Here is a 26,280-nt window from a genome sequence, read left to right as displayed (position 1 = left end):
AGCTCCACATACATCCTCTCATACCGGAATTCAACCTCTTTTCCGCATACTTCCTCCTTCACGACTCTTTCGGCAGGCACCATCGACCCAGAACATCTACACTCGTATTTCCAGACCATGCCGAGTGTAGGATTCTTCACATAACTCGGTTTGATCATCGTGGTGTTGTATCTTCCCGGAGAGAGATAACATGTGTCGAGGCATTCGCCGGGGGTATAGGCTGAGAGGGATACTTTGGGCTTGACAGTGGAACGTGACTCGAGTGAACATTCGGCGAAGATATAGGGTGAGGATAAGTAGTCGACCTGTGGGAGAAGCAAGAAAGTGTATGAGCCGGACAGGTACGATGCATCCAGCAACCTCACAGTGTGTGATGTTTGGGCTGTTAAGTTATACACGATCAGCGACAGTGAAACTCACAATCGCTTGGCGTCTTTTGCAGGATGGATCGAGATCGAGACCCCTCTGTACTTGCAGGGCTGGAATACCTTGATCCACCGTACAGAGACACTCGTTGGTCGTTCGCTTGAAGTACGAATAGCTGAAATTGGAATCTTGACAGAACCTCTGTGACAGACATTGGATCGCTCAAGTCAAACGCTTGACTGCACATGTCATCATCAACAAGGGCGTTGGTGACTCACCGCGCAGCTCTCGTAACCAGATCGACGATACGTATCTTCCTCTGTCTTCTCCCGCAATAGCTTGTCGAAGAAGTTAGGACTGACACAGCCGGCGAATTGAGGTGAGATGACTGTCCCGTCAGGACCGAGCGAGGTCTTTCGATGTTGAAGGTGGAGAGTGTGAGACGCTTGTGAGGTATGAAGGCAAATGAGCATGAGAAGTGCTACAAGCAGGACTTGACCGAGATGAAGCATCCTGTAGTGGTTAGACAGTCCAACCGTTGAGTCTGGGAAGGGATCACACGTTCTACGACGAGAACGAGAATCCCAGGTCAAGTTGTGGTTGCTTCCAACTTGTCCCAAAAGAAATCAGTGATAAACAATCCCCATAACCCTCCCATGCACGAGGCGATCTGAGCTTTCATACACACGCCTACGAAAGGATGGACACTGGCGACTGGTAAGTCAAGATTATCTGCGCACAGACCTTGGTGGACAAGGGTCCGTTGGGGTTACGCTCGGGCCTTTGATATCTACTGTATGTGGACGAGGTAACGCAAGGACCTGGGCAGACAGTATCGCTCTCGAAAACATGGACTTGCATGTCTGGCATGGCGAGCGCGTTCTTTTTTTTAGTCTCTTGAGGCAACTCCCTCCCCTCGCCAGTCGATTTGTAGATTGTAACGGAGAAGGTGGGAGCTACTATACTCGTGCTGTACATTAGGCAATTGCCACAGCAACTTCAATGATTGCCATCGAAACCAGAATCTCTAGGTGCTTGCCAGAGGGCTCTCTACATAGATAGGTATCATAGCATGGTCGTAATGTAGCAACATATAGGTCTCCAATCAAGTCCTCTCCCTTCACTTCGAAATCATCACTTCTCATGGATTCTGAAACCTATGATAGATATAATATTGTCCCACCTCACATCTCGACCCATCGTTCCACGGCTGGATCTCATGGAGACAAACACACTCGAACCCCCATTCGTCCATTCCACAATCGAAGCGTGGCATGGCAGCCGTAAATCGGACGTAGTCCTCCCCGACATCCGAAGAAGGTCGACCGCACGCGTCGATGCATTCGATGGCGGTCTTGGCGGTGGATGTGGCGAAAGGGGTACCGATGGTGAAAGGGGCACAATTGTCGAAAAGGAAGTAAGATGTAGTGTAGTCGACCTGGCAGGCGATGATAGTAAGTATGATATGGAATACGACTTTATCAACCTTCGTTCCCTCTCACGATGAGACGAGAGAAAAATATGACAGGAATGAGACATTTGAGACAGCTTAGCTCACTCGGACTTTCTCGTCAGATTGACATACAGGCATGTCGGGATCGTCCGACGGTACATAGTCTTGCGCAATCGGAGGTTGTGAAAAGTGCTATCGCGAAGTCGATGGTACGAGTACAGGTGATTGGACGACCAGCAGCTTTGCTGAGCGTCAGAGTAGCCATCAGTCACGGTCAAATCTAGGTATTTGTAAGAGTGGGAGCATTGTCTCACGGCGCAATAGTACGGACTCGGATTGATGCTGGTCATGCCTTCGAGACATCCATCGCTGATGAGTCCTTCGAGATGATCAGAGCTCACGCAGGCGATGTGCTGATAGTTAAAAGCGGATGAGTTGGACGACTGAGCTGAGGCAGCGGCCAGAAAGCATGTCAGGATCACGAGCAAAAAGAGGACGGTGGCAGTCGGTCTTGCCATACTTGCGTGGAGGATGCAGTGTGCTTGCTATGATGAGGGGAACCGGAAGGTGTTCAGGCGCGAGCAGCGAAACTTCAGGATGACAAAGTGGGAGGTTGTCCACTGGAAGACGGTATTGTCTCATGCTGAGAAGTTGGTGTCTGGGTCGAGTGAGTGCAATGTAGACACCAAAGACCCTCATCCGGGTCATATGATGTCAGAAGCGCGGTCGCACGGGCTTCTCCTTTGTTCGGTCAGTAATCACACGCCGATCATTCCGTGTCCAAGGCAAGTCAGAAGAAAGTCGGACACCCGATTGTACCCTGTTTTCGCATCATTCCCGAGCATCCCACCAGCAGAGATCCTAATGGAGTGCGCACACACAGGCAGACAGTGCATGCACTCTTTTCAAGTAGCCTTTCGATACAGGTAAGGCAAGCGGAAAGGTGACGACAAGGGGATGCAGTGTATAGAAGCGGTCGAATCACATCGCCGAGAAGGCTGCCACATCGACCGGTGTTTCATCATTTTCAAGTAAAGTCCGATAGAAAACCGTTTTGCTACAATGACGCACCGCCCTGATGCCTTTTGTCCGCAGAGATCCGAGATGCCACACGGACGAACAGCAGGCAACAACGTAGCGAACGACCAACCGCATTCTTTCACAACATCTCTACCTGTTCTTTTCTTCTCCTCTTCCTTCTTCAATTCCAAAACAAAGAACCTCTTTGCTTGGTATCCTTACAAGGCGTTACCCAACGCCTTTGCCGTCGTACCCAACCCTCTCTCGCGTAGCACGTGTGACCCCGACACGTTGCACCCTGACTGTGAGTGAAAAAAAGTCCTACAACTTGAAGATCGAAACGGATTCAGACGTCGGAAGTCGAGTTGGATGAAGGCGCGTGAAGGAGGGATGAACTAAGACGAGCATTAGCATGCGTCGGACGGTGGGAGTCGGAGATCAAAGGATAAGAGGAGACGGCTGCTTGTTCTGCTAGGTCAGCATACTGACGTCGATACTTGATCTTAGGTGGCAAACACATCCCCTTGGGACGACGGACGACCGCCATCCCCTACGCCGCTACCTCGCCACAGCATCACAAAAGATAGCACAATGACCACCACCATCACCGACCAATACATGGCTCCGGCCGAGACTTACGTTCGTCAACAGCGAGCCTGGGCTGAGCAACAGGAGGTCCCGACTCATACAACTGTTTCGGATCTCGTCAAGGTGCTCGACCCTACCGCCCAGCTTCCATATGTTCCTGCGCTCAACCTCCCCACTCCTCCGACCACCCACGCTAGTCTTTGCTCGTACGATGAGGAGCACCCTGCACTTGCCGAGGTGTGCCACACCCCCGTTCACGAGCTGGTTCAAAAGACAATAGCTACCAGTACTGGAGTGGACATTGATGAGTCGGCTTTCTTCGCTGCTGATTTGAGCGCGGTATATCAAGCTGTGCAGACTTGGCGCGCGTCGCCCATTGGGTCCCGCGTCGAGATCTTCTACGCTGTCAAGTGCAACCCTTCTCCCGCGGTTTTGCACTTGTTGTCTCTCCTCGGCACTTCTTTCGATTGTGCCTCTTCTTCGGAAATCAACCAAATTCTTGCCTTGCCCTCGGCTCCCTCGCCAGACAGAATCGTCTTCGCCAACCCTTGCAAGCCTGCTTCGTTCATTCGCACTGCAGCGCAAAAGGGTGTCAGCATGATGACTTTCGACAACGCCGATGAGCTGTACAAGGTCAAGAGGATCTATCCCAACGCCAAACTCATCCTCCGAATCCTCACCGACGACTCCAAGTCGCTTTGTCGACTCGGACTTAAGTTCGGCGCCCCTCTCGCGACATGTCCTGGTCTCCTCCAGCTCGCTCGTCAGCTTGGTCTCAACGTCGTTGGCGTCTCATTCCACGTCGGTAGCGGCTGCAAGGACCCTATGCAGTTCGCCGATGCGGTATGGAGAGCTAGGAAGGTTTTCGACATGGGCAAAGAAGCTGGTTTCAACTTTGAACTTCTCGATATCGGAGGTGGTTTCGAAAGCGAAACCTTTGCCGAGATGACCCAGGTTTTGAGCGACAGCTTCGACCTGTACTTCCCTGAAGACAGCGGAGTGAGAATTATCGCCGAGCCCGGAAGATTTATGGTCTCGAGTGGTGAGTCCAGTTCTCGCACGCAGTCCTGGTGCTTCGACATAGCTGACCTCGTGCATGTTAGCTTTCACCCTTGCCACCTCGATCATCGCTTCGCGACGCGCTCACAAGCCTGAAGCGGGGCATTCCAAACATACTGAATCGGTCGAGCAGGAGGAGGGCACATCGAGCGCCGACGTCATGTGTCAGTATCCTTGGCATCGTTTTGGACCTTCCACTGACATATCGTGTAGACTACATCAACGACGGTGTCTACGGTTCCTTCAACTGTATCATGTTTGACCACCAGATCGTTCACCCTCACCCTTTGACCATCGGTCACAAGCTCGCCACAGTGGCCCCTCCTTTCCCACCTCTTCCCAACGTCCACGTTGATGTGGACCTTCCAGTTCAGATGGGCTACACCGATACCGAGAAGGCAAGCATCTGGGGTCCTACTTGTGATTCGATCGACTGCGTCAGGCAACTCGTCGACTTGCCAAAGGGAATGGATGTGGGTGATTGGATTGGATGGGGCGAGATGGGAGCATACACTCTCTGTGCTGCCAGTACTTTCAATGGGTGAGTTTGCAAGCGAGTTTGCATCGTCACGACACCAGCTCATAACTTTATTCCGCAGCTTTGACAAGTCTCCCGTTCTTTGGACTACCGGCGGTTCCTCTCAAGACGCTGTTACTGTTCGAGCAATCCTCGACGCTTTTGCTACTAGCGCTGGCTTCAGATGACATCGACTACTCCCCCAGTGAAGCTACTCTAAGCAAAACCAAAGCGCACCCGAACCCTTACCATTCTTGTACTCGTCTTGTATCATACCCTTCACCTCACCTCATCAAAAGCGATTCATATATCGCATACGCATCGTTTCGGAATTGTTACCAGCACGGATGTTCTGTCATGCATGTTTGTCGTCTTGTTTCAACGGGTTTCGTGGCTTGAGGTTCATAATGAATAGGACAAGTGCGAGAAACACGTAGTGTGACTGGGTCTTAGCAAGGTGTCCAACAATACGGTGTAAATAAATTTCGACCAGGCCTCCACCGGACGAAGTTGAAATTGCCAAGTGTCAACAATTTCAACGGTTATATTTGTCCATTTACAATCTCTTTCGCTGTCAAGTCCACCAGCACGGACAACCAATTCGAACGAGAGAGCGTCTCAACTCTGTCCGCTCAAGGCACTGATCTCGACCAACCTGCGATACACGATGAAAACACCTCGAAGAGTACCATGGTCATCCCACGCTGAGCTCGCTGAGCTCTACGATTTTCTGTTCTCGCCTTCTGCGAATCGGGAGAGTCGTCGGAGGGGTCTTGCTAGGGTATGTATAGGTTCTCCTCGCAATCATGTTGCGTTCCCTCACATGGGTTCTGCTTTTCGGGCTTTCCGAAAATACGTAGACGGTGCTCTCCCGCTACTCATTGATCACGCCCACCACTGTTACTTGCCTCCTTCCTTCTACCCATATGATAGTGGCATTCGCTTTTCCTCTCTGCTACGGCAACTATCCAGGAAGCTATCTGCTGACATCCCTTCTATCTTTTGCCTGTCCCGAATAACAGATGAGCATCTATATCTCCTCACCTTCATGTCCCTCCTTCATACATCTTCTCCACTCCCTCGTCGCCGTCGAACTATTGCCGTACCCGCCTCGCGATGCTGAAGAGGCCCAACGAACAAGGATGATGATGGGGATGGCGATCGTGCGATTTGTGAATGGTATGGTGGATCCTCTCCAGACTGGTGAGTGACTTTGCGCCTTTACCGTTCCTAGAACTAGTCAGATGAGAAGAAGGATATCTGTTTCCATCATCTCGGTCACGAGGGAGGCATGGTAATTTGTCAAGTTGTCTGACGTTGGACGCGCGATTTTCTACCGAACCTACAGGACCATACGCCCGGCCTATCTCTCATCTCGCCGCAACGCTCGGACTTTCCCCATCACTCATCTCACTCCGACATCGAGCAACTCACGAAGATCTCCCCCCTCTCCCATTACTCCACATGGCTCTCGCCCAATCCATCTCCTATCTTCACCACAACTCCTTCTTACCCCTCCTCTCAGCCACTACCTCTTTCAGTGACGACTCCGATGATCTCATTAACGGGGCGATCTCGGAGAGGAAGTTGGCTCAAAGGAGGAAAGTTGAGGGGTTGGTCAAGGGGTGGAAGAAGGTGATGAAACTGAGATTGAGGGAGAGAGAGGTCAGGGAGGAAGATGAGAGTGCGAGAGAGATGAGGAGGATCAGGAAGGATCTGCAAGATGAAGATGGGGAAGTGCTGGTGAGAGTGATGGGAGAAGTGGGAGGCTTGGTGCCTATTGCTGTGAGGTGAGTCACCAATTCAATTATGCTGGTGCTCAGGTCGGAGCAGCATTGAAGCTGTGATCTTCGACTTGGGAGATCTGCCAAGTCATGGTCGCACAGCATAGGGAAGAGATCAGCCAGGTATCTGGTCGTGTGATCGGCAAGGTCGATCAGATTGAGGACTGACGTCTGCTGTTGTTATGTTCCCCATAGGAAACGCTCGATCGCCAAATCATCGTCACCACCCACACCATCCGTCAAGATATGGGAACCTCTTCTCGTCCACCTCTCTTCCACTTCTCATCCCGACCTATCTCTAGCTCTCTCATCCCACATCATTGATATACTTCTCAACCCGTCCGTCAACCATGGTGAAGATACGCTCGGTCTGGGTTTCGGTGCGGTCGAGCGACCCCCAATCACGGACCCCGGTTCGGAGATGGAACAGACTGAGGCTAGACAGAGTTATCGATGGGGATTGGGGGTTTGGTTGCTTCATATATGGGGTGTCTCTGGGGGACAAGACTCGCTGGGTCTTAGGAGAACGGAGAAGATGGGTTTGTATAGAAGACTGTTAGGGGGCTTACTTCACCTTCATGAGGATCAAGTGTGAGTGTGAGCAATCTTGCATTTTCCATGTCCCCTCCTTTTGTTTCTGCCAAGAGAATATCGTTTCATCCGGGTCCTGTACTCTACCTCATTGGTGGTCATTCGTGCAATCAAACTCGACTCCACGAAGACTGACTGGTCGACCTTTCATCTCCTCCGAGCAGATTAAGACGACTGCACACCTCACTCGTGCAGATCGACCCGGCTTTGACCCAAATAGCAGATCTAGTGGCTATCCTTCCCAGCCCCAGCCCCGAAGAAGGCCATGGCGGGGAAGAAGAGGTGGAGCTCAAGGGGTTAGAGATGGACGTTGATACCATTCCGGCCGATACGAATGGTGGGGTTGGGATCGATGGTGAGGATCACGCTTTGAAGAAGATGGAAGAGAGATTAGCGGCTTTTGAAAACAAGGTGTGTTCTCTCGCTCTTCGTCGCGATCGCAGAGCCTTATATGGAAGATAGCTTATTCTCACTGGCTATGACGACTGATGCTGACACTGATGCTGACACTGCTACTCGCCCATAGCTGGCAGCTTCAAAATCTACCCTGTCCCAATCGACGCAGCAAGAACGTCCCTTGTCACTTTCAGAGCAACCTTTGATACCTGGTTGGCGCCGTTTGACTCCTCAAGAATGGACTCCTCGTCCTATAGGTTGTGCTATGTGATGGACAGAATAACCATGCACGGTATATGTATATCGTATAGCCATGTATACAACGAACGTGACAAAACTCGTCATATCTAATGCTACAAGAACGGGCTTACAATCGATTCTCCTCTTGCAAAAAGACAGCCCTGGGCCGTCTTCTGTCTTTAGTACCATCGATCTAGGTGGAAGCTTGGATAGCCACTTCTTTCTCGCCCCTTTCCCCACGGAGAGTCTCACCACGCGGCATGACCCATCCATCTTTCCTACACGTCTCACATCTCACCCACTGCCTTTCGTCCCCATCTTGCTTCTTGTAAAACCTTCCTGCGCTTCTTTCAGCTGTTTCCAAACATCCCCTATGCCATCGATGTGGACAAGAGAGAATCACAAAATTGGCTTTCTCTCCTCCTTCTGTCCGTCCGGCTTCCACCTCTGCTTCTGCAGGAGTGAGAGGAGGTTGAAGAGGCGAATAGATGCTCAACATCTCTTTACCCTCTGAGTCGTCCGCCTCGTCCGCCTCGTCCGGCATCTCCGCATCCACATCTGCATCTTCGTCGACGGGAGGAGCGAACAGACATTCGACAGCATCGCAGCGCCATCCAAGGCTCTTCTCTCGCTCTTCAGTCCAGCTTTCAAGCGATTGCGGTACGAAAGACTTCGGCGTATTCCCCTGTGTCTGAGCAGGAGCTGTCGGGGTAAAGTCCCGTTGACTTTGAGGGACGGTTGGTGACGGTAATGCCGCATGTGGATCTTGTGGCACGCCAGCAAGATCAGGTGGTTGACCGAACATTAAGGGAAGCAAGGGGAAAGGTTCTGCGCCGGCACCTGGGCCATTGCGGATGATGGTAATGTGTTGGCGTCGTTCAGGTCGAGGACGAAGATCTGCAGGTGGTGCAGCGGGAGGACCACTCTCGGTAGTGGGGAGTGCTGTTGGGGAGGGGGAGGCCCCAGCAGTAGTAGAGATCTGGGAAGTACTTTCGGGCGCGGGACTCGATCTATCCATGGGTAACGGTGAGGCGAAGGTTGGCACATTCAGCGTCATCCGAGGAGTGGAAGGCGCCGCAAGGGTGTCCGCTGAAGGAGGCGGAGGAGTAGATGTCGATTGCGGAAGGTGGTCGTGTTCCGGCAAAGGTGTGGCATTCATAGCGGCTTGTGCGGTCGTATTGTGAACCGGTACAGGCGAAGTGGGAGGAGGGACGTTCCAAAACACCGTTATCTGCGGACCAGGATGGAAATGTCGATGCGGTGGCTCTTCGCGAGGTGGCACAGCGGAAGGCGTTCTGACGGCATTTTCGTTAGTTTCGGCAATCTCGGGTGTCGTTGCTGCTGGTGCGGGGTGGTCACGATCGCGAGAATAGGGATGATTGGAATTGGTCCTGCCAGAACCGGTTTGAGGTGGTCGGAGTGGATTCTGTCGTGGCGGGGGTGGGGAGTTCAGAGTCTGTAGGGGATCCAGGTCAAGTCGACAGGTTGGACTAGTGCTTAGTCAGCATCGACAGCCCCGTCGAAGAAGCAGCACTATGGAGACTTACCAAGTATGATGGCTGGCGAACCATGGTTCCAAGCATTTCTCGTGGAAGAGATGATTACAAGGAAGAGCCTTGACCCCAGTTTCCTGTTGAATCTTCCCTTCATCCTTCTTTTCATCCGCGCCAGCGGTCTCGGGATGATCCGGCTCAGCACCTTCCAAGCAAACTCCGCACTTCCAACCTTTCTCGTCATCCTCCATCGCTTCCACTTCTTGAGCGGCGACGATCTTGTCAACCCGACTCAACAGTCGTTTCCCTACTGTTGGTAGTGATCTGAGAAGTTCGGCTGCTTTGGCTGGGTTTGGTTGAGGTTCCGATCTGACAGGCATGTAGAAGTTGAAGAAAGGCGGGAAGAGCCATGGCGGTGGGATAGCCACACTAGGTGCGTTCTCGCCCGTCAGCGAATTACCATCTTCGCGAGTGACATTAATGGCAGTTGGAAGGGCGCTATCATTTTCTGTTGCAAGTTGAGGTGTGTCCGGTTCAGGTCGGATATGGAACGTCCAGAATATATTGGTACCGGTTCCACCGTCATCGCCCGTTACACCTCCAGAGTTTGGCTCTTGCCTTTGACCGGGTGTGAGGGGATGAGAAGACCCGGGTCCTGGCATCCCGATCGTGAAGGTGAATACAGGCGGCGATGATCTGGTATCTTGCCCAGGTTGTAGTTGTTGATCAGACGACGATCCGGAAGTCGCGTCATTGAGTGGCGGGGGTGGTGGAGGTGATGACATGTTATTGAGATCGTTATTGATTGTGATTATGATTGAGATATTCGGTCGATCATCTGATCATGTGCAGTGACTGTCGAACGCCTAGAAGACAATGCTATTTGTGATGTTGATGATGGTGATGATGACGCTGGTGATGATGACAAAGGAGAGACTGTGCAGTGGATTGCACCATCGTTGAATGGCGTTTTCTAGACGAATTCGAATTGATTATCGAGAATAGACATCGCTTTCAAACCGAAAACGCTGTTTACCGAACTCCACGTGGCAAAATACCATCGGATCCCGATTGCCGAACCATTCTGATTATGTAAGCGATAATATCAACCCATTATTGCGCTGAAACCAGCTTGACCATATCCTTGTGAAGAGGACTATTCGTAACGAGCAACAGCTTCCAGGAATAATCACATCTTCACCACAAGTCATCTCCCCAATGACCACACCGTTCGCCCGTGCCCAACGGACATTCTCTCGGTATCGACCACCACCTTTACTGCCAACAACGATCCGAACGGTACAGATCCTTGCTACCCTTCACCTAATCTCTACCACCCTTGTCGAGCTTCGGATATGTACCGGGTATTCCATGCTTCCCACGCTGTCTCAACATGGAGACTGCGTTCTTGTCTCCCCATTACCGTACTGGTCACCATTCACCGAGAAACACAACGCCAAGCGAGGACCGAAGAGAGGTGATGTGATAGTCGCTACTTCGCCGATGGATCCTCGACAGACGGTATGTAAGCGCGTGATAGGAGTCGAAGGGGATATGATCGAGATCGAACCCAGAAGAGGTGGACAGAGGAAATGGATTGACGCAGTAGGACAGGATTACATGGTAGATGTACCCTCTTCGTCAGAAAGCAGATTCGAATTCGACGAGCTGAGCTCGAGATTGGTACCGAGACGGAATGGAGAGGGTCAATGGGTCAAAGTGCCAAAAGGTCATGTCTGGCTGGTGGGGGACAACCTGAGCAATTCGACGGATTCGAGGAAATATGGTCCAGTGCCCATCGCCATGGTAAAGGGTAAAGTCTTAGCGAGGGTGAGTGGGCAGTCATTTTCTCCCTTTTGTTGGTTTCTTGCTTTCGCTAGGACGACAGTCTGATGGTCAAGCTTCTAGGTGTATCCCAATCCCAAATGGCTGGAGAACAACGTCCGACGTATCGATGGGGAAGCCTGATCGGGCAGATGATGCAGACGAAGCGCATAATATTGCAAGCAAATATCACATACTCTGTAGGTCACCTCGCATCGCACGAGTTCACGCCAAGTTGAACGATATATTCTACCGACAGCCAGCATCACATCGAATAGAGCCAAAGATGTAACAACGGCAACACTACTATACTGTCTATCGCGCACGATTATACTACATTTTCCTCACAAACAACATGCATAGCAATAATTCAACGTAGTCACCCTTTCCGCCACAGCCCGGCTCTTCCAGATCGGGCATGCGGCCAAGAGGAGTAGGCTCAAGTACACGAGCTGAAACACAAAATTCATCGCGACAGAACATTCGAAACGCTAAAAAACATCACCAGGAAGAAGAAGGGCTGTTTCGTCGATCACTCCGTTTCGGTCGTGCGAGCAGAGAAAGGGGTTGAGTAAGGGGAAGCGAATTCTGAAGGCGATGAGAACAAAGGACCAGGTACATCCTGTACAGGGATGATGTTGAAGGAGAGGTATTCAAACCACCTGCGCTTCCTATGGGGAGCCTGCGGGACTACCAACTCGACCATCCTCACCTTGACAGAGGACGATCATCTCGTCACCTTGGCACATCCTCATCCTTTGTGCCAACATCTGTGCTCTTCGTCCTCTGCCTGGTTCCAGGACACTGCGTTGTCTTTATTACTCGACTTGTCGCTCCCATTTCACCACCTCACGTCTTCTCTCGAAAGCAACGGGTTTGCCTCTCAAAGCGGTCAAAGGACGCCGCGCATTCCACCCAACACTTTTCAACACTTGCAATCACGCCACTCGCCTGCCTCTCAAAAAGACGGCATAGAGAAGGTTGCGGTCGTCCATACCAGTCATCGCCGGCGTTCTCGCGTTCTACTGCTAGTGCACCGCCACACCGACACGATACAAAAGCCACACACACCGACGAAAAGCTGACATTGCACGACACCTTCCCGCCTTTCGCTCAACGATCGGCTCTCGCCATCCACCGCTCCATCATTTTTCCAATCCACCTTGTTGTTCTCCATTTCTTTTCCATCGAGATTGTACCCGACATGATCGAAACCACTGTCGGTCATTTGTCTTCCCAGAGGGTTGACATTCCGTCTCTATCTGCGGACCGCTATACTTCACCTTTCAATACGAATTCGCCCCTCCCGGCTTCGAGATCTGGTGGCAAACCTTCCAAAACAGCATCGAAGGATAGGAAGGGCCGATTGAAGGGGGACAGGATGAAGTTAATCAATGATAGGAGGGAGAATCTAGACAGTGATGCGGATCAAGAGGGAGTCGACAACGCCGACGATATGGCAGAGCTTTCGGGTGAGTGGGTTGTGGCAGATACCGGTCGAGTCCGGCTTGAGTTATGGGGAGCATTCGTCGTTGTGTCTGGATCACTGCTTTGCTGCATCGATTATCGTCCTCTGCATTGTCAAGGGTCGCGAGCCAGTTCGACAACACCCGATGCTAATCCTATACTTACCAAAACGATCTCCCTCAGACTCTCCCTCAACGACACACACATCCTCGCGACCCGTCACTCCTTCGCATCCTCCCACGCCCCAAGTCTCCGTGACGCGACCCGATACCAAAAACATCGGGATTCCGTTCGACTCCACTCCTCGATCCGAGGAGATATTCTCGTTGGCCCACAAAGCCGAGAAGATACTGGGTTTGGTTCCCGGAAGTCTTGCACATGCCAAAGCATGTTTGGAGAATGCTCGTGAGGAGATCAGACGAAATGCCGTCGACGAACCTATTGGTGTTAACCATTCTGCCTTTCTTGCATGTGGACAGCTTGGTACAGGCGATTGGCAGAATGGTTCCAGCTATGCGCTTGGACGTGGAGGCGGAAATGGAAATGGAGGTGGAACACAAGCCAAAGGGAATCTCGGGAAGATGGGAACGCGTGCTCGTAAAGCAATGTCAGTGGTCGGAGTTGCCTCGTCGTCGTTGGGAGGTGGCAGTGGGGCCAAGATGCCGAATGTCGTTCTTGGTGCTGGTGGGAAGGATGAAGAAGCACAAAGGGAGAGGCGGAGGAAAGCGACTGATGGAGTTTTGTATTGGCAGAGAGAGGTGGGGAGGCTGGAGGCTGAGGAACATGAGAGGATGAGGAGAGTGTGAGAGGTGAGGCGCTGGGTTAGCATGAGCAGAAAGGCCGTATGTAAGCTGTACGTCGGGAGGAGAGTGGAAGAGACATGACGCATTGGTCCACGTAGCGTTCAACGTGTATGACCTGGTAGATAGTGGACGTTGATAAGGAAATTAATTGCACATGCTGGCCATATTTTGATGCAATGCAATGTCTTTTCTACGAGTGTTCTATGCTGGAGGATAATGTCCTACCCAAAGAACCATTGAGACCGCTCCCCAAACGAGACACCAACCAACCCACCATTTCCCCACCTTGGTCATCCCCCTCCTTCCCATCTGCTTCCCATCAGGTGACTTATCCCAATCGAACGCCAGACTGACGACATTCCACCATACGACCGGATCACCGAGACAAACCCTCAATGCGATCTGTGTATGACTACTGAAGAGGAGCAAACATGTCGTCACGAGATGACAGATGTAAAGGCCTTCGAGTGCGGGATGGGACGGATTGGTATGTCGTCCGGAGGAAACTCGTTTTCGGAGGTAGTTGAGCGTGCCGTAGATTGAGACGAGGAGGACAGGCGAGGCGAGGAGGATATTGGGCATCTGGGAGAGGGTCCAGTAGTTGAACAGGCCGATGTTCCTATCTCACATTGCGTTGTCTCGTTAGCACAATCTCATGAGGGTGTGACAGCGGACCGACGAGGTCTTCAACAAGGAAGATCAAGTGTCGTAATTGGGTAAGAAGACTTTGAGGCTGAGTATCGGACTCGGACTCACCAATACTCTTTCTGCACGAACGCGTACGAGATCGGAGGCTTGACATCACACCAAGGTCTCCATTGACCAGCAAGTCTGGCGCTGTTCGTGCAGAATGAACGGTCCGCATACCACTGGAAGGTCATGAACGGGGCTATCACGATAATGGTCGGTACGTATGATCGGACATTGCCAATCGTGAATCGCTAGAGAAGACCAAGCCAGTCAGCAAAGGCATAATCATCAAGTTCAGTAGCGCAGTAGGAAGATCCGACGCAATGGACACACGAGCACTTTACTTGGGTCAAGTAGCTGAATCAAGTGTTGTCTCATCCAGAAACTCACCTTGAGCGAATCCCAAGCCGTCAGCTCCCCAGCGGCCATAAAGCCCCCATCACCAAAGAGCGAATACCAGATCAGTCCTAAGGCATTGATCACCCCGGTGGCTCGTACGCTCGTACCTCCCGCCAAGAAGAGGGACGCCGAGATATACTGCTTCTTGACGACCAAGAGGTAGAAACCGGTAAATGCGAAGAGGGCGTAGATCGGTTCGGTGTATGGGACAGAGGGGATGGGTGTGGGTGGGATCAGATATAGGAGGGAAGCGAGGAAGGCGAATGTGGGAGTGTATAAGTGAGCCGTGAGTCTGCATGAGGGTCAGAGGGAGGGTCAGAGGAGGGTCAGGAAACATCCGTTTTTATAGGGGTGTCCGGAGAGTGACAAGGGTGACAGACCGACGCTGGAAGGGAAGTATGATATGTCTGTTGGTCGGGCATGATGACTCACTTGTAAAGCACCAATGTAGCACCCACAAAAGCCATATTCGAGATCACCGTTCCCCCAATCAAGACATCCTCGACCCTTACCACCCCTACACCTCCTTCCCCAGCTCTAATATACGCCTTGATCCACCTGACGCCCTCCCCTGCCAATCGCATGACCCCCATCCAGCCAGGCTGGAAGGCCAACTGCTGTTCATATTCGTACCCTTTGCTTGCGATAGATGCGAAATGAATAGCGTCCCATCTTAACAGCGGTGAAGGTACGTCGTCACCAGAAAGTAAGAGTGGTGAAGTATCGAATAGTGGGAGGAAACGCGATAAGATGTGAAGGATTGTGAGATGGATAAGACGAGAAGAGATTGCCAGGATCAAGAGTAGCGTCGTAGGTGATCGGGAGGAGAGAAAGGCGGTCGATCTGGATGTCATCGCATTGTGTTTGCAGTGTGTTGCATCAGAGAGCAACCGCCAAAACAGTTAGCACCAACTGAATTCCATCTTGGTCATCCTCCACCCCGCGTCCCTCCACTCGACGATAACATATACATCACTCTATTGTTCTACAAGATAGGTATTCGGCGTCGTTCCACGGCCAGTTGAATGTAATACCTTCCTCCCTTATGTGGTGGGGAAAGTCCCACTCTCGCCTGTGTCTAGCTTTCTTAAAGCGTCCCTACTCCATACTCAAAGCATCCTGCAAACCTGCAACTTCCATAACCCCTCCTACCAAATGCAAGCTTCCCGCCACGAGCACCTGCTTCTCGCCTTCCAAGTCTCCCACAATCTTCACAGCATGTTGGATAGACGCGACCGCGTGAGCCCTCTCAGGTGGGAAAGTAGGGTTGAAGCTCAACCAAGTGTCTCGCAGGGCGTTTTGCGTGGCTAGTTGTGAAAGATCATTGGGATCGATTGCCTTGGCATCGAGGTCTGGTCATTAAATTAGCACCAGTTGTCGTTAGGTGCCAAGCAATCAAGGGCCAGTGGATTGGATCATGTAGTACAGGGATCTCTTGTGATGCAAGTGACGAATTGGAACTGTCGTTCTCACTCACCACTCTTGAAGTGCCCGTCGGTGTAAGTCACATTGGTACAGAAAATGACAGAGTCGAACTGCTTTCCCAAATCCTCCCTACTGACACCCTGTGTCCTCGCTCCCGTTTCTAGCAACTCTCCCAGTAGACTTTCCGCTGCTCTTCCACCGCTACAGTTGAATACCAGCACGTCGGGTTTCTTGCCTTCTGACCAAGCCCATTCTCCACAGGATCTGAGACTCTCCACGGTGTGTGCACCATCAAGTAACCATGTCACTGGTGATTGGGAAACGAGCTGACATCGACCTGGCCATCGGGTAGAAGCGAGAGGTTCTATGAATGATGATGGGATAGGGGAAGACGGAGATGACGGTTCGAACGGGATTGATTGAAGCTTGAGGAAGTGGGAGGCGAGGGACACGGCGAGGGAAGCATTGATTTGTTGATGAGCACCAGGAAGACCGAGAGCTGTGAGAGGGATGGTAGGCACGACTTCGAAGGGGGCCTGGGACAGCAAATCAGTCAATATTTGTCCTAGACCAAAAGGGGGGAGACTCACTCCAACTTTCTCCGCAATGTCTTTCAACACTTCTTCTGCCTTAGCTTGCTTGACGCTTAGAGCCGGAACACCTTGCTTGTAAATGCCCGCTTTGTTCTTCGCGATCTCCTCAATCGTGTTTCCCAGTACGGCGGTGTGATCCAAACCCAGCGAAGAGATCCCGGTCACAATAGGCTTGGGGACGATATTCGTCGAGTCGTATGTACCACCGATGCCAACCTCCAGGACTGTGGCGGAGACACCCAGCGACAGGAAAGTGTGGAACGCGAGGAGAGTGAGGAGTCGGAAATAAATTGGGAATTTGGGTGTTTGCGGGGTGAGAGTCTTTGTGAAGACAGTGAGGCTTAGCGTTGAGTCACAGCCTGGGCGCAAGTCCGTCTTGCGTGGAGCATGCAGCTGTACTGACGGACGACTCCGAACTCACCTTTGGATCCGACTCCAATCTCTCCCAAACTTCAAAGAAGTACTTGGCGAAAGCTTGCTCCGAGATGGGCTCCCCGTTGATCCGTATTCTTTCTCTCACCGCACAGAGGTGGGGAGAGGTGTACAACCCGATCTTCTTTCCGGGGATGTGAGCTCGGAGGATACGCTCGGTGAAGGCTGAGGTCGATCCTTTGCCCTTCGTGCCTGTGATATGGACGACATTGAGTTTGTTGAGATCGTCAGGCTGCGCGAGAAGATTTCACATATGATCAGCATTTGGTCATTCAAAGAAGGTTGAAGAGCGAAGGATGTGGAAGATCACGAAGAGTAAAGACTGATCGGTGTCGTAGAGATGCTGATCAGAACGCATGGTCGACAAGGAGACTCACCTGGTATCCTATCCGACGAAGATAGTCGTGCATCTCCGAAATTGCATATTCGTTCATCCGTCCACCAGACTTTCGAATCGCCTCGATCCTGTATGAAGCACACTTCTCTCAGCTTGGTCTCAGCAAGCGGATGAGAGTGAGGAACCTACGTGGCAGCGTTCGACTGACAAGTGTTCAGCAACGAGATCGCCTCCTGAGCAGCATTGTATGTGTCATCAGCACTCCATTCCCATCTGCCCTAACATCTTCTGTGCGTGTTCGACAGGAAAGAAAAGAGCAGGGAGGAGGAGGAGACACCCACGGCATATGTCTTTGACTGTGCCATTCTGAACAGTCTAAGCGATGGAATCATGAATGATTCACACTGGACGTCGAAGTGTCAGACACATGAACAAGTGGATAGATATCTGGTCTTGGTGGGTTCTAGTCTCCAGATGATCATGTTAATTGTGGACCATGCTGTCCATGCTTTGACTTCCTTATCAGCACGTGACCACCAAGATGCACAAGTAGGAGGCTCGTATAAAGAAATACCTCCTTCGAAGCGATGCCACGTTTGGATCACTCCTAATCAGGAAAGGTTGTTTCCATTCCGAAAGGTCTGAATTCCAAATCTCACTTGATATCTTTGGAATCCATAGTCGGACACGACGAATCTATCCTTCGCGAAACCGTTATCGGAGCATGCGTATGGTGCTCGACTCAGGCTTAGTCCGATACGCTGGTCCTCGGACAATGGAGTGTGGAATGGGAATGAGCATGAGAGCCCGTATGACCGCTCGGGCGAAGATGACGATACGACGAATAGTGGAAACTACGAATGGAACAGTTCGTGTCGTCGAAGGCGATGAGATGAGATGATGAAGGATTTGCATGTCTCATGATAATGCTTGCAACCTTGCATCAACGTAGTCATCCTCTTATATTCCACCAAGTTGTACTTCTTTCTACACACATCGTTCACGCCACCCACTGAATGCATCCATCGACTTCCTCCTTGCAACTCGCTCATACGATCTCGTCAGCGACTTCAGAACCCACATCCACCGCTGATCTTCTGCTTAATACGTTGACATTCATACCAACTCAGACGCTACACGCCTCAAGTTCGCCACCTGACATGTCCCGAATGCAGCCGTCTGATAGGACACAAAGTGAAGGAGGGCGGAGTTGCGCGGCGAAGGGTGAAGACAGTCTCTCAATGATGGAGACCGGTCGCTGGATGGAGTACCGCAGTCAATCTTCAGATATGACTATGTTCGGAAAGGAAGCACCGACTAGCAGTTCCATCGACCTGGATTGTCAGAAACGCGCGATCGACGAGAAAGGTGTCGATCTTCCTGCAGGTGCACTTCCTGCAGCTGTCGGGCTTGTGTGGCCACCGTGGAGGAGATATGACGGATGGTGCGGCTGGATGGGAGACACGGTCAGCGCAAATGCCCTGGTGCTCAGTCTGATCACCCAAGCATTCTCTACAGGGTGAGTAAACGAAGAAGCCAAATGTCGTAAGACTTATGAACTGACGATCCGACCTTTAGCATTCTTGACGCGACGACATATCTTGATTTCAACACCTTCGCCTCGAATCGTGAGTATCACCAGGTATATCGTTTCGAAGGATGACACTGAGTATTGAGCGATCTCGCAGAGACTGGGAACACCATCCTCCTTACTGTGGCCGTCGTCAAAATGTCAGGTCATCTCCTCCTTCTCACCGGAGTATCGCTTGGCAGTTTCCTTGGCTCCGCTTTGGTCCTCGGTCATCTGGGACATCTTTTCGGTTAGTCATCCTCAACCAATCTCTTCTCCTTGTACTTGCTGATCGCCCTCAATCCATAGGTGTGCGTCGACGAGCCTGGCTCCTGTGCAATGTGTTCTTCCAACAGATCTGTCTCGTCATCGCCACGATCTTCCTCTCGCCCCACGGTCCGTCCGCAACCCGTCTTGGAGGTGATCATCAGTGGTCCATCATCATGTTATTCGCGATGATGTCCGGAGCTCAAGTCGCTTCAGCTCGACAGGCTTCGATCCAGGAGATCCCCACGGCGCCCATGACCTCTTCGTATGTCGATCTGGTGAGCGACAAGCATCTGTTTGTCGGTTTCGGTCATCCGAACGCCGGTGGACGGAACAGACGATTGGCGTATATCCTTGCGATGATCGTGGGTAGCTTCATCGGAGCGTTGATGCACAAGTACGCGGGGAGTTGGGTCGTCGTGGTCGTGGCTATGGGATTCAAGTTGGCTGTGATGATCATGATCTGCTTGGCACCTGCTGATCCGAGAAGGGAGAAGCAATGATTGAGAGTGCGACATGTTGTATAGATACGTAGAAATTGTATAGATTCGGAGATGACATGCATACGTGTATAGACGATTTACTCCTCATTTTCATGCCAATCCTCACTCACTCTGACATATCGATGGCGTGCTCAACACTACTACGTACACCCTGCAGGCCACAGACGGGTGTGATGATGTATCTTACGTAAAAGCTCACCCAGATCATTCCGGAGTCGTGGACCGAACCGGGTTTTGCTGAAAAATCAAAAGTTAACAACTTCCAACCTACATATCCCCAACAACACTGACGACCTTCATCTTCCATCTTCATATCTATAACATCACCGTTGACTTTGTACATACATAGATACAAGCAGAGCACATATAGAATCGCATCCTTCTTCGGACTGAATCTCGCATTCGCTGCGTCATTCAAAGCGTTTTCGAGATTGACTAGAACCGCTGGAAACCAATTGAGCCATCCTCGCCACTGTGACTAATCAGTCTTCCAAAATGCTGCCTCAGCGATCTCCCTCGCCTGGGCCTTCCAGCTCCGCCTCCCTCCCACCAGGCCATTTCCTCTCACTTCAACCGTCTTACTCCCAACCGACCGTCGCCTTTCCGTCTGGTGCTCCATCCACATCATCTCACGAGGCTAACGGTCTAGCCCCCAACACTGCGTCGCTCGCTTCGGCCGATTTCGAAGTCGACGTCAGGACAGGTTTTTTACCTGGAACCAGCAATGTCCAGAGGCTCGGTGGGAAGTATGAAGTCTGGGAAGAGGCTCTGGACGCTGCGAGAGGTGGTGGGAAGGTCGGAGAGGGTTTGATCGTTGGTGGAAAGCGCGACAAGGAGAGGTTATGGCGTGACGGTGTTCAGTCTGTGAGTATTATTCCAGGTCTTATGCGAGGACCGATCGCTGAACGCATTTGTCGCCCTCAGATGCCTGTCCTCGATACCAATGATCTTTGCTCTTCTCTTCCATTGCTGAGACGCGCACACATTGTTCTCACATTCCTTGCTCACTTCTATGCGCACACCACTCCGCTTCCTACACTTCCACCATCGGAGCGAGAACCCATTCCGATCCCCGCCTGCATCTCGGCGCCACTTCTCACCGTGTCTCCCTTACTCGGTCTTCCTCCCATTTTGACGTATGCCGACACTGTTCTCTACAACTTCCTTCCAGTCAACCCCGTCATCGCCCCTTCATATGCCGTAAATCCTCCTTCCACAATCGTTACAACTTTCACCAATACTCGATCGGAGGAACAGTTCTTCCTGATCTCCGCTCTCACTGAGATTGCGGGTGCTGAAGCGCTTCGTATCATGCGACAGTCTCTCGATGAACTGTTTATCGCGGACGAAAAGGCTATCCGAAGATTGACGGTTTACCTCAAGAAGCTCGCGATGCAGATCGACAAAATCTCCGACATCACAATGACGTTGATGAAGGAAGTCGACCCCGAGGAGTTCTACCACTTGATCCGACCTTGGTTCAGAGGAGGTGATGCGGACGGACCGCAGAGCGCGGGCTGGGATTACATGGGTCTGCGAATAGAGGCAGGAACCTCTGAGGCGGAAAGTGCTATTACCGAGGGAAGAAGAGGGAAGATGTTCTCTGGACCAAGTGCTGGTCAGAGCTCACTTATCCACGCCATCGATATCTTCCTCACCGTGGATCACTCCCCGACACCAGAGGAACGAGCCGAGGCACTCGCTGCAGCGGAGACGGAACCCGAACACTCAGGAGACAGCATCTCGATGAATTCAGCACCTGTGTCTGCCGACGCTCCTGCACCGGCTCAAGCTTCTCATGGTCATGGCAATGGCCACGGTGGCGAGGGGGCCAAACCGAAGTCTGAGGCGACTTTCCTTCAACGAATGTTGCAATATATGCCTCTTCCCCACCGGACTTTCCTTCTCCACCTTTCCACTCATCCAACACCCCTTCGTCCGCTTGTGGTTCACTATTCCGCAACCCACCCAGCTCTCGCTGCCGCATACGATGGCGCCTTGGAGTCACTACGACGATTTAGGGAGAAACACATGCGAGTAGTCAGTCTGTTCATTGTTCAACAAGCTAGACGAAAGCCAAGTGCGAGAGTGAGGAAGTTGATAGGACTCGATGAAGCGGACGAGACAGAGGCAGATGAGGAGGAGAAGGTGGTTGATATCGGAGAGATCAGAGGCACGGGTGGCACAGCGCTTTTCAAATTCTTGAAGCGGTGCAGGGACAACACCACGAAGGCGATGGTCAGACCCTCGGGAGCAGGGTACGAGCTGGAATGAGTGGCGCGATCAATGGCGTTTGGAGAGATTTAGGCGTGGAGAGATTTATGCTTGGAGCCGGATCTGGATGTGGTTGGATCAAAAACGTCAAAAAAGGACTACTGGTAGCCAGAACCCGGAATAGATGGACAGTGTTCGGATTGTTAGCAAATTGTAAATCATTAGCATAGGTCGACGACCACGCGTTTCTGACATGTATAGATCATAGAGCTCTGTGTATGCTCCTTGTCCACAATGATGCATGATATGGCAGAGCGATACAGGGCATCGCGTCGACCGTATCAAGCTGTGATCAGCAAGTTGCAAAGGCCAGGCACGGAACCTCTCGGTGATCGGGCAACCGGGTTACATACCTGATGTCGCCGCTGTGCCAATCACTCAACTTGTTCTGGGACTAGGATCATTGATCTATACTCGATTGACACTTGGTATCCTGTCCCTGTCGGTCTGGTCGTCTCATTATCCGTATCCAGTGCTAGATAGAACTCTTCAAGATGTTCCGTTCCAAGCAAGCTTCGATCCCTCTCGCATCCGATCCTTCGATCCGCCGTTCCCATCTTTCTCCCGATGTGCTGGTCACGCGGCCAGCCGGAGACGAGGTGACAGTCGTAGGGGACATCTTCTCATACTGTGTAAGCGTCCGAGACTACCTTGTGATCTGCTCCAGAGAGTCCCTGACAAGACATCGTGAGGTAGGCAAAGAAGCACGGTGATCAAGTTGCGTCGTATCATCGTGATGTAGTGGATGTTGTCGAGGAGAGAAAGAATGTAGCTAAATCGGACGGTTCGGGAGAGGAAGAGAAAATCTGGAAATAGTGAGGACCGCATCTCTCGATCTCTGGGAACGGATAGGAAGCGACCTGATACAAGGCAAGGGACAGCTTCACGCTCTCACCACCCAAACCCATCACTTACGTCGAGCTCGACACGATCTGCACCCAACTTGTCTCAGGTCTCATCAACATAGGCTTCACGACCCCTTCACAGGCTATCGCCTCACGATCCAGAGTGTCCATCTATGCGGACACATGCCTCAACTGGCAATTGATGTCTCAGGCCTTTGCTCGACTAGGTCACGTCATTACTACTGCTTATACGACTTTGGGCGAAGAAGGTTTGTTGACTAGTTGGGTAGAACCGGATGTCGAGCTTTGCTTTTGTGGAGAAGCGCAGTTGGACAGAGTATCCAAGGTCATTGGGAAGGCAGACAACGTCAAATGGATAGTCTACGATGGCGAGGAGAGGGCAAACAAAGTACGCTCAATGTCATTTAGACTCTACAATCGAGTTGCATTGACCACGGTATCAACCTTTCTGCAGTCTACGGTGAAACAGATAGCGAGGATCCTCGAACCTCGTGGAGGACGTATCCTCACTTTGACCGAGTTGAAACAGGCGGGCCAGGAAAAGACGCTGTCGATATCAGAGCTGGGTCATCGTCCGACTGAAGACGATCTGTTCTGCATCATGTATACGAGCGGGTCGACCGGTAGACCCAAAGGTGTCCTGCTCACCAACAAGAACATCATATCGTCTAGTGAGTCGTCTTGCTACCCCTCCGTCAGGCAAACTCTCACCACCCTATTCCGACAGTCGCTGGCTCTACCATGTTATGGGGAAAACATTTCACTCGATCAGATCTGCTTCTGGCTTATCTTCCCCTGACTCATATCCTTGAACAAGTGAGGAGCACCTTTTTGATTCTTACGTGGGTCGACTAATCTGGAACTTCACCCAGTTCCTCGAATTCACCTTCTATTTTCTGGGTATACCTATCGCATATGGCACGGTCAAGACTCTGCTGGATGACAGTGTGCGGAACTGCCAAGGGGATTTCGCCGCCTACAAGCCCGTGAGTGATACCTTTCCTTGCCGGGAATCCTCTTCTGATCCCGCACAGTCGCTCTTACCTGGTGTGCCCGCAATATTCGAGATGATACGGTGAGTCCGTGCATCCTCGTCCCGTCGAAATGCCATTGACAGCTTCGGTAGCAAGGGCATGATGAAGAAACTTCATGATGCCGGACCGGTGGTGGGGACAATTTTCGGTCTCGCAGTGAGCGGGAAACAAACCTTACCCTGGCCGATCAGTACCATCATCGACAAAGTCTTGTTCCGTCGTGTGAAAGCTGCCACTGGTGGAAGGCTACGGTTGGCAATCTGCGGAGGTAGGTTCACCAAGTCAGTATCTGGTTGACATCCAGGTGGATCACTCAGTCCGGACACCCAGAAATTCTTGTCGACAGTGTTGGTACAAATGCTGCAAGGTGAGCGTCGCTGTGTGGAAATGAATGGGGCCAGGCTAATCCACGTTAAAGGGTACGGCCTTACCGAAACATGCGGTATGGCGACCATCTGTACACCTGAATTCAGCAAGATGGGTAGCACGGGTGTTATCGGACCCTCCTGTGAAGTCATGCTCCAAGGTATGTCTAAGTTTTCTGACTTTCGCTCACACTCCCAGACTATCCAGAAGCTGGCTATCTGTCATCGAATCACCCACCACAAGGGGAAATCTGGTTGAGGGGGCCTACCGTCTTCCAAGGGTGAGTGTGCTTGTCGATCAGAGCTCGACTGACCGCCTCAGGTACTTCAAGCAGGAGGAACTGACGAAAGAGAGCTTCACGGATGATAAATGGTTCAAGACCGGCGATATAGGTCAAGTGAGTAACCTTTCGGTGAGGCGTGGCTAACGATACAGTGGAACGATGACGGAACAATCAGTCTGATAGATCGGGTTAAAAATCTCGTGAGTCCAGGACGGGACCGATGAGTGCTCACCAGAATAGGTCAAGTTGCAGAATGGCGAATACCTTGCGCTCGATAAGGTGGAGTCTGTGTACAAGCACTGCGGTGAGGAAAGCCGATTGCATGGTGGCAGACATCGCTAATGTCATTGTCAGACTGTGTGATGATGCTCTGCATTTGCGCACCGCCTCATGCCGATAGACCAATAGCTATCGTCTACCCAGTACGTACAGACCATCGAAGGAGTGCCGAGCTCACGTGAAGTCAATCATAGCATGAAGGTAACTTCCGAAATCACTTGAAAGCTGCTGGTCTGCCTTCCGACGGCTCTCCTACGTCCTGGTCAACCAACCCGGATATCAAGAGTTTCCTTCTCGGCGAATTGCGAGGAGAAGGTAAAAAGGGCGGATTGAAGGGAGCAGAATTAATCAGAGATGTAGTGTTGACGACAGAAGAATGGTAAGTTCGAACACGTTGGGTTCAGCTGGACAACTTCCTGGAAAACGAGACATCGGCTAACGTTGTGTCGACCTCAGGTCGCCCGACAATGGGATGCTGACGGCTGCGATGAAGCTGGCAAGACCGACAATCAGCAAACGCTACGCGACTGAGATAGACAAGGCGTTAGGTCGGGCCTGAAATTGCGGCAGTAAGTACAAATGACCCTTTTGTGGTCATCATGACATTCCTGAGGGCGAAGATGAAGATGAAACGAGGCGTAACTTGATCACCCATCCAGCGAGAGGATCAGCGTGACTCACCATGCATATTGCATGTTGTACCGAGTTCCTGATGCTTCTTCAATCAAAGAGGATCTATGAACGCGTCGACGCGTCCTAAAGAGCAGATAGCGATTCTCGATGAACATTCCTCGATCATGTTCCGAGAAACCGGGATGCTGAGGGTGATGTGTGCCTATTGCAGCAATAAAAAGGTCGCGTTGGTGGAAAACACCTGACAAAACTCTAAGCCCGACGCGCGTGTTCTTTCAAATGTGCCAGCCATTTTTGGCCGTTCCCTGATCTGTGATTGTTCGGACCGCCATCTCTGTGATATCCTTCAACCTATGGGATCGTGCTCTCAGGTGCGCCAAGTAACGTCGAGCCGTCGATCTACCGAGTCGGGTTAAAACATGATCTAGCTGTACCCTCTCTCCATCAACGCGCGCGCAGTGAACGGTGGCGGGCAAAGACAAGGGAAAAGGCGAGCGCGTCATCTCGGTATCTTACCGCAACTTTTTCACTTGTTGTTGGTCTCGTCGGGTGTGACCTCGGCGGCGGCGGCAGAAAGGAATGATTGGTCTGCTACCGTAGTATGGATCCGTCGAATGGGCGGACATACCAGCAGATGAGATGCAAGTGGTGGTTTGCATCTGATCATTCTTTTTCTTGCTTCTTTTTCTGTTTCCTTTGTATCAATCATCGTAATCGTTGTGCTTAAT

At 51.6% G+C, this 26,280-nt stretch overlaps 10 protein-coding genes across 10 annotated transcripts; 7 read left to right on the top strand and 3 right to left on the bottom strand.

Annotated features, from left to right (window-relative positions):
- Positions 1-3,430: 3,430 nt before the first annotated feature.
- IAR55_001025 (uncharacterized protein) lies at positions 3,431-5,191 on the top strand (the record flags this gene model as incomplete). Its single annotated transcript, XM_066944155.1, has 4 exons — positions 3,431-4,469; positions 4,531-4,650; positions 4,700-5,027; positions 5,086-5,191. 4 exons carry the CDS (start codon positions 3,431-3,433, stop codon positions 5,189-5,191), a joined length of 1,593 nt encoding a protein of 530 aa, XP_066805356.1.
- Positions 5,192-5,670: 479 nt separating this feature from the next.
- IAR55_001024 (uncharacterized protein) lies at positions 5,671-8,045 on the top strand (the record flags this gene model as incomplete). The annotated part of the gene is made up of 6 exons (XM_066944154.1): positions 5,671-5,784; positions 6,026-6,206; positions 6,352-6,793; positions 6,983-7,378; positions 7,543-7,789; positions 7,905-8,045. 6 exons carry the CDS (start codon positions 5,671-5,673, stop codon positions 8,043-8,045), a joined length of 1,521 nt encoding a protein of 506 aa, XP_066805355.1.
- Positions 8,046-8,207: 162 nt separating this feature from the next.
- IAR55_001023 (uncharacterized protein) lies at positions 8,208-10,292 on the bottom strand (the record flags this gene model as incomplete). Its single annotated transcript, XM_066944153.1, has 2 exons — positions 8,208-9,504; positions 9,562-10,292. 2 exons carry the CDS (start codon positions 10,290-10,292, stop codon positions 8,208-8,210), a joined length of 2,028 nt encoding a protein of 675 aa, XP_066805354.1.
- A 433-nt stretch (positions 10,293-10,725) lies between these two features.
- IAR55_001022 (signal peptidase I) lies at positions 10,726-11,475 on the top strand (the record flags this gene model as incomplete). Its single annotated transcript, XM_066944152.1, has 2 exons — positions 10,726-11,337; positions 11,416-11,475. The coding sequence occupies 2 exons, from the start codon at positions 10,726-10,728 to the stop codon at positions 11,473-11,475; spliced, it is 672 nt and encodes a 223-aa protein (XP_066805353.1).
- Positions 11,476-12,535: 1,060 nt separating this feature from the next.
- Positions 12,536-13,604, top strand: IAR55_001021 (uncharacterized protein; the record flags this gene model as incomplete). The annotated part of the gene is made up of 2 exons (XM_066944151.1): positions 12,536-12,803; positions 12,982-13,604. 2 exons carry the CDS (start codon positions 12,536-12,538, stop codon positions 13,602-13,604), a joined length of 891 nt encoding a protein of 296 aa, XP_066805352.1.
- Positions 13,605-13,802: 198 nt separating this feature from the next.
- Positions 13,803-15,544, bottom strand: IAR55_001020 (uncharacterized protein; the record flags this gene model as incomplete). Its single annotated transcript, XM_066944150.1, has 4 exons — positions 13,803-14,220; positions 14,358-14,542; positions 14,682-14,982; positions 15,123-15,544. The coding sequence occupies 4 exons, from the start codon at positions 15,542-15,544 to the stop codon at positions 13,803-13,805; spliced, it is 1,326 nt and encodes a 441-aa protein (XP_066805351.1).
- A 244-nt stretch (positions 15,545-15,788) lies between these two features.
- IAR55_001019 (uncharacterized protein) lies at positions 15,789-17,842 on the bottom strand (the record flags this gene model as incomplete). The annotated part of the gene is made up of 7 exons (XM_066944149.1): positions 15,789-16,042; positions 16,168-16,651; positions 16,706-17,029; positions 17,130-17,372; positions 17,518-17,605; positions 17,667-17,710; positions 17,819-17,842. 7 exons carry the CDS (start codon positions 17,840-17,842, stop codon positions 15,789-15,791), a joined length of 1,461 nt encoding a protein of 486 aa, XP_066805350.1.
- A 651-nt stretch (positions 17,843-18,493) lies between these two features.
- On the top strand, positions 18,494-19,817 carry IAR55_001018 (uncharacterized protein; the record flags this gene model as incomplete). Its single annotated transcript, XM_066944148.1, has 4 exons — positions 18,494-18,996; positions 19,056-19,105; positions 19,166-19,297; positions 19,357-19,817. The coding sequence occupies 4 exons, from the start codon at positions 18,494-18,496 to the stop codon at positions 19,815-19,817; spliced, it is 1,146 nt and encodes a 381-aa protein (XP_066805349.1).
- Positions 19,818-20,312: 495 nt separating this feature from the next.
- Positions 20,313-22,091, top strand: IAR55_001017 (uncharacterized protein; the record flags this gene model as incomplete). The annotated part of the gene is made up of 2 exons (XM_066944147.1): positions 20,313-20,681; positions 20,742-22,091. 2 exons carry the CDS (start codon positions 20,313-20,315, stop codon positions 22,089-22,091), a joined length of 1,719 nt encoding a protein of 572 aa, XP_066805348.1.
- Positions 22,092-22,585: 494 nt separating this feature from the next.
- Positions 22,586-25,478, top strand: IAR55_001016 (uncharacterized protein; the record flags this gene model as incomplete). Its single annotated transcript, XM_066944146.1, has 15 exons — positions 22,586-22,723; positions 22,788-22,906; positions 22,973-23,345; positions 23,412-23,628; positions 23,685-23,773; positions 23,830-23,943; positions 23,992-24,032; positions 24,075-24,259; positions 24,338-24,358; positions 24,410-24,527; positions 24,679-24,754; positions 24,881-24,944; positions 24,995-25,062; positions 25,114-25,298; positions 25,376-25,478. 15 exons carry the CDS (start codon positions 22,586-22,588, stop codon positions 25,476-25,478), a joined length of 1,911 nt encoding a protein of 636 aa, XP_066805347.1.
- Positions 25,479-26,280: the final 802 nt, after the last annotated feature.

The sequence above is a fragment of the Kwoniella newhampshirensis genome, chromosome 2 (assembly GCF_039105145.1).
Source record: "Kwoniella newhampshirensis strain CBS 13917 chromosome 2, whole genome shotgun sequence".
Taxonomy (NCBI): domain Eukaryota; kingdom Fungi; phylum Basidiomycota; class Tremellomycetes; order Tremellales; family Cryptococcaceae; genus Kwoniella; species Kwoniella newhampshirensis.
Note: the sequence above shows the minus strand (reverse complement) of the source record. Positions and strands in the feature narration are given on the sequence as shown.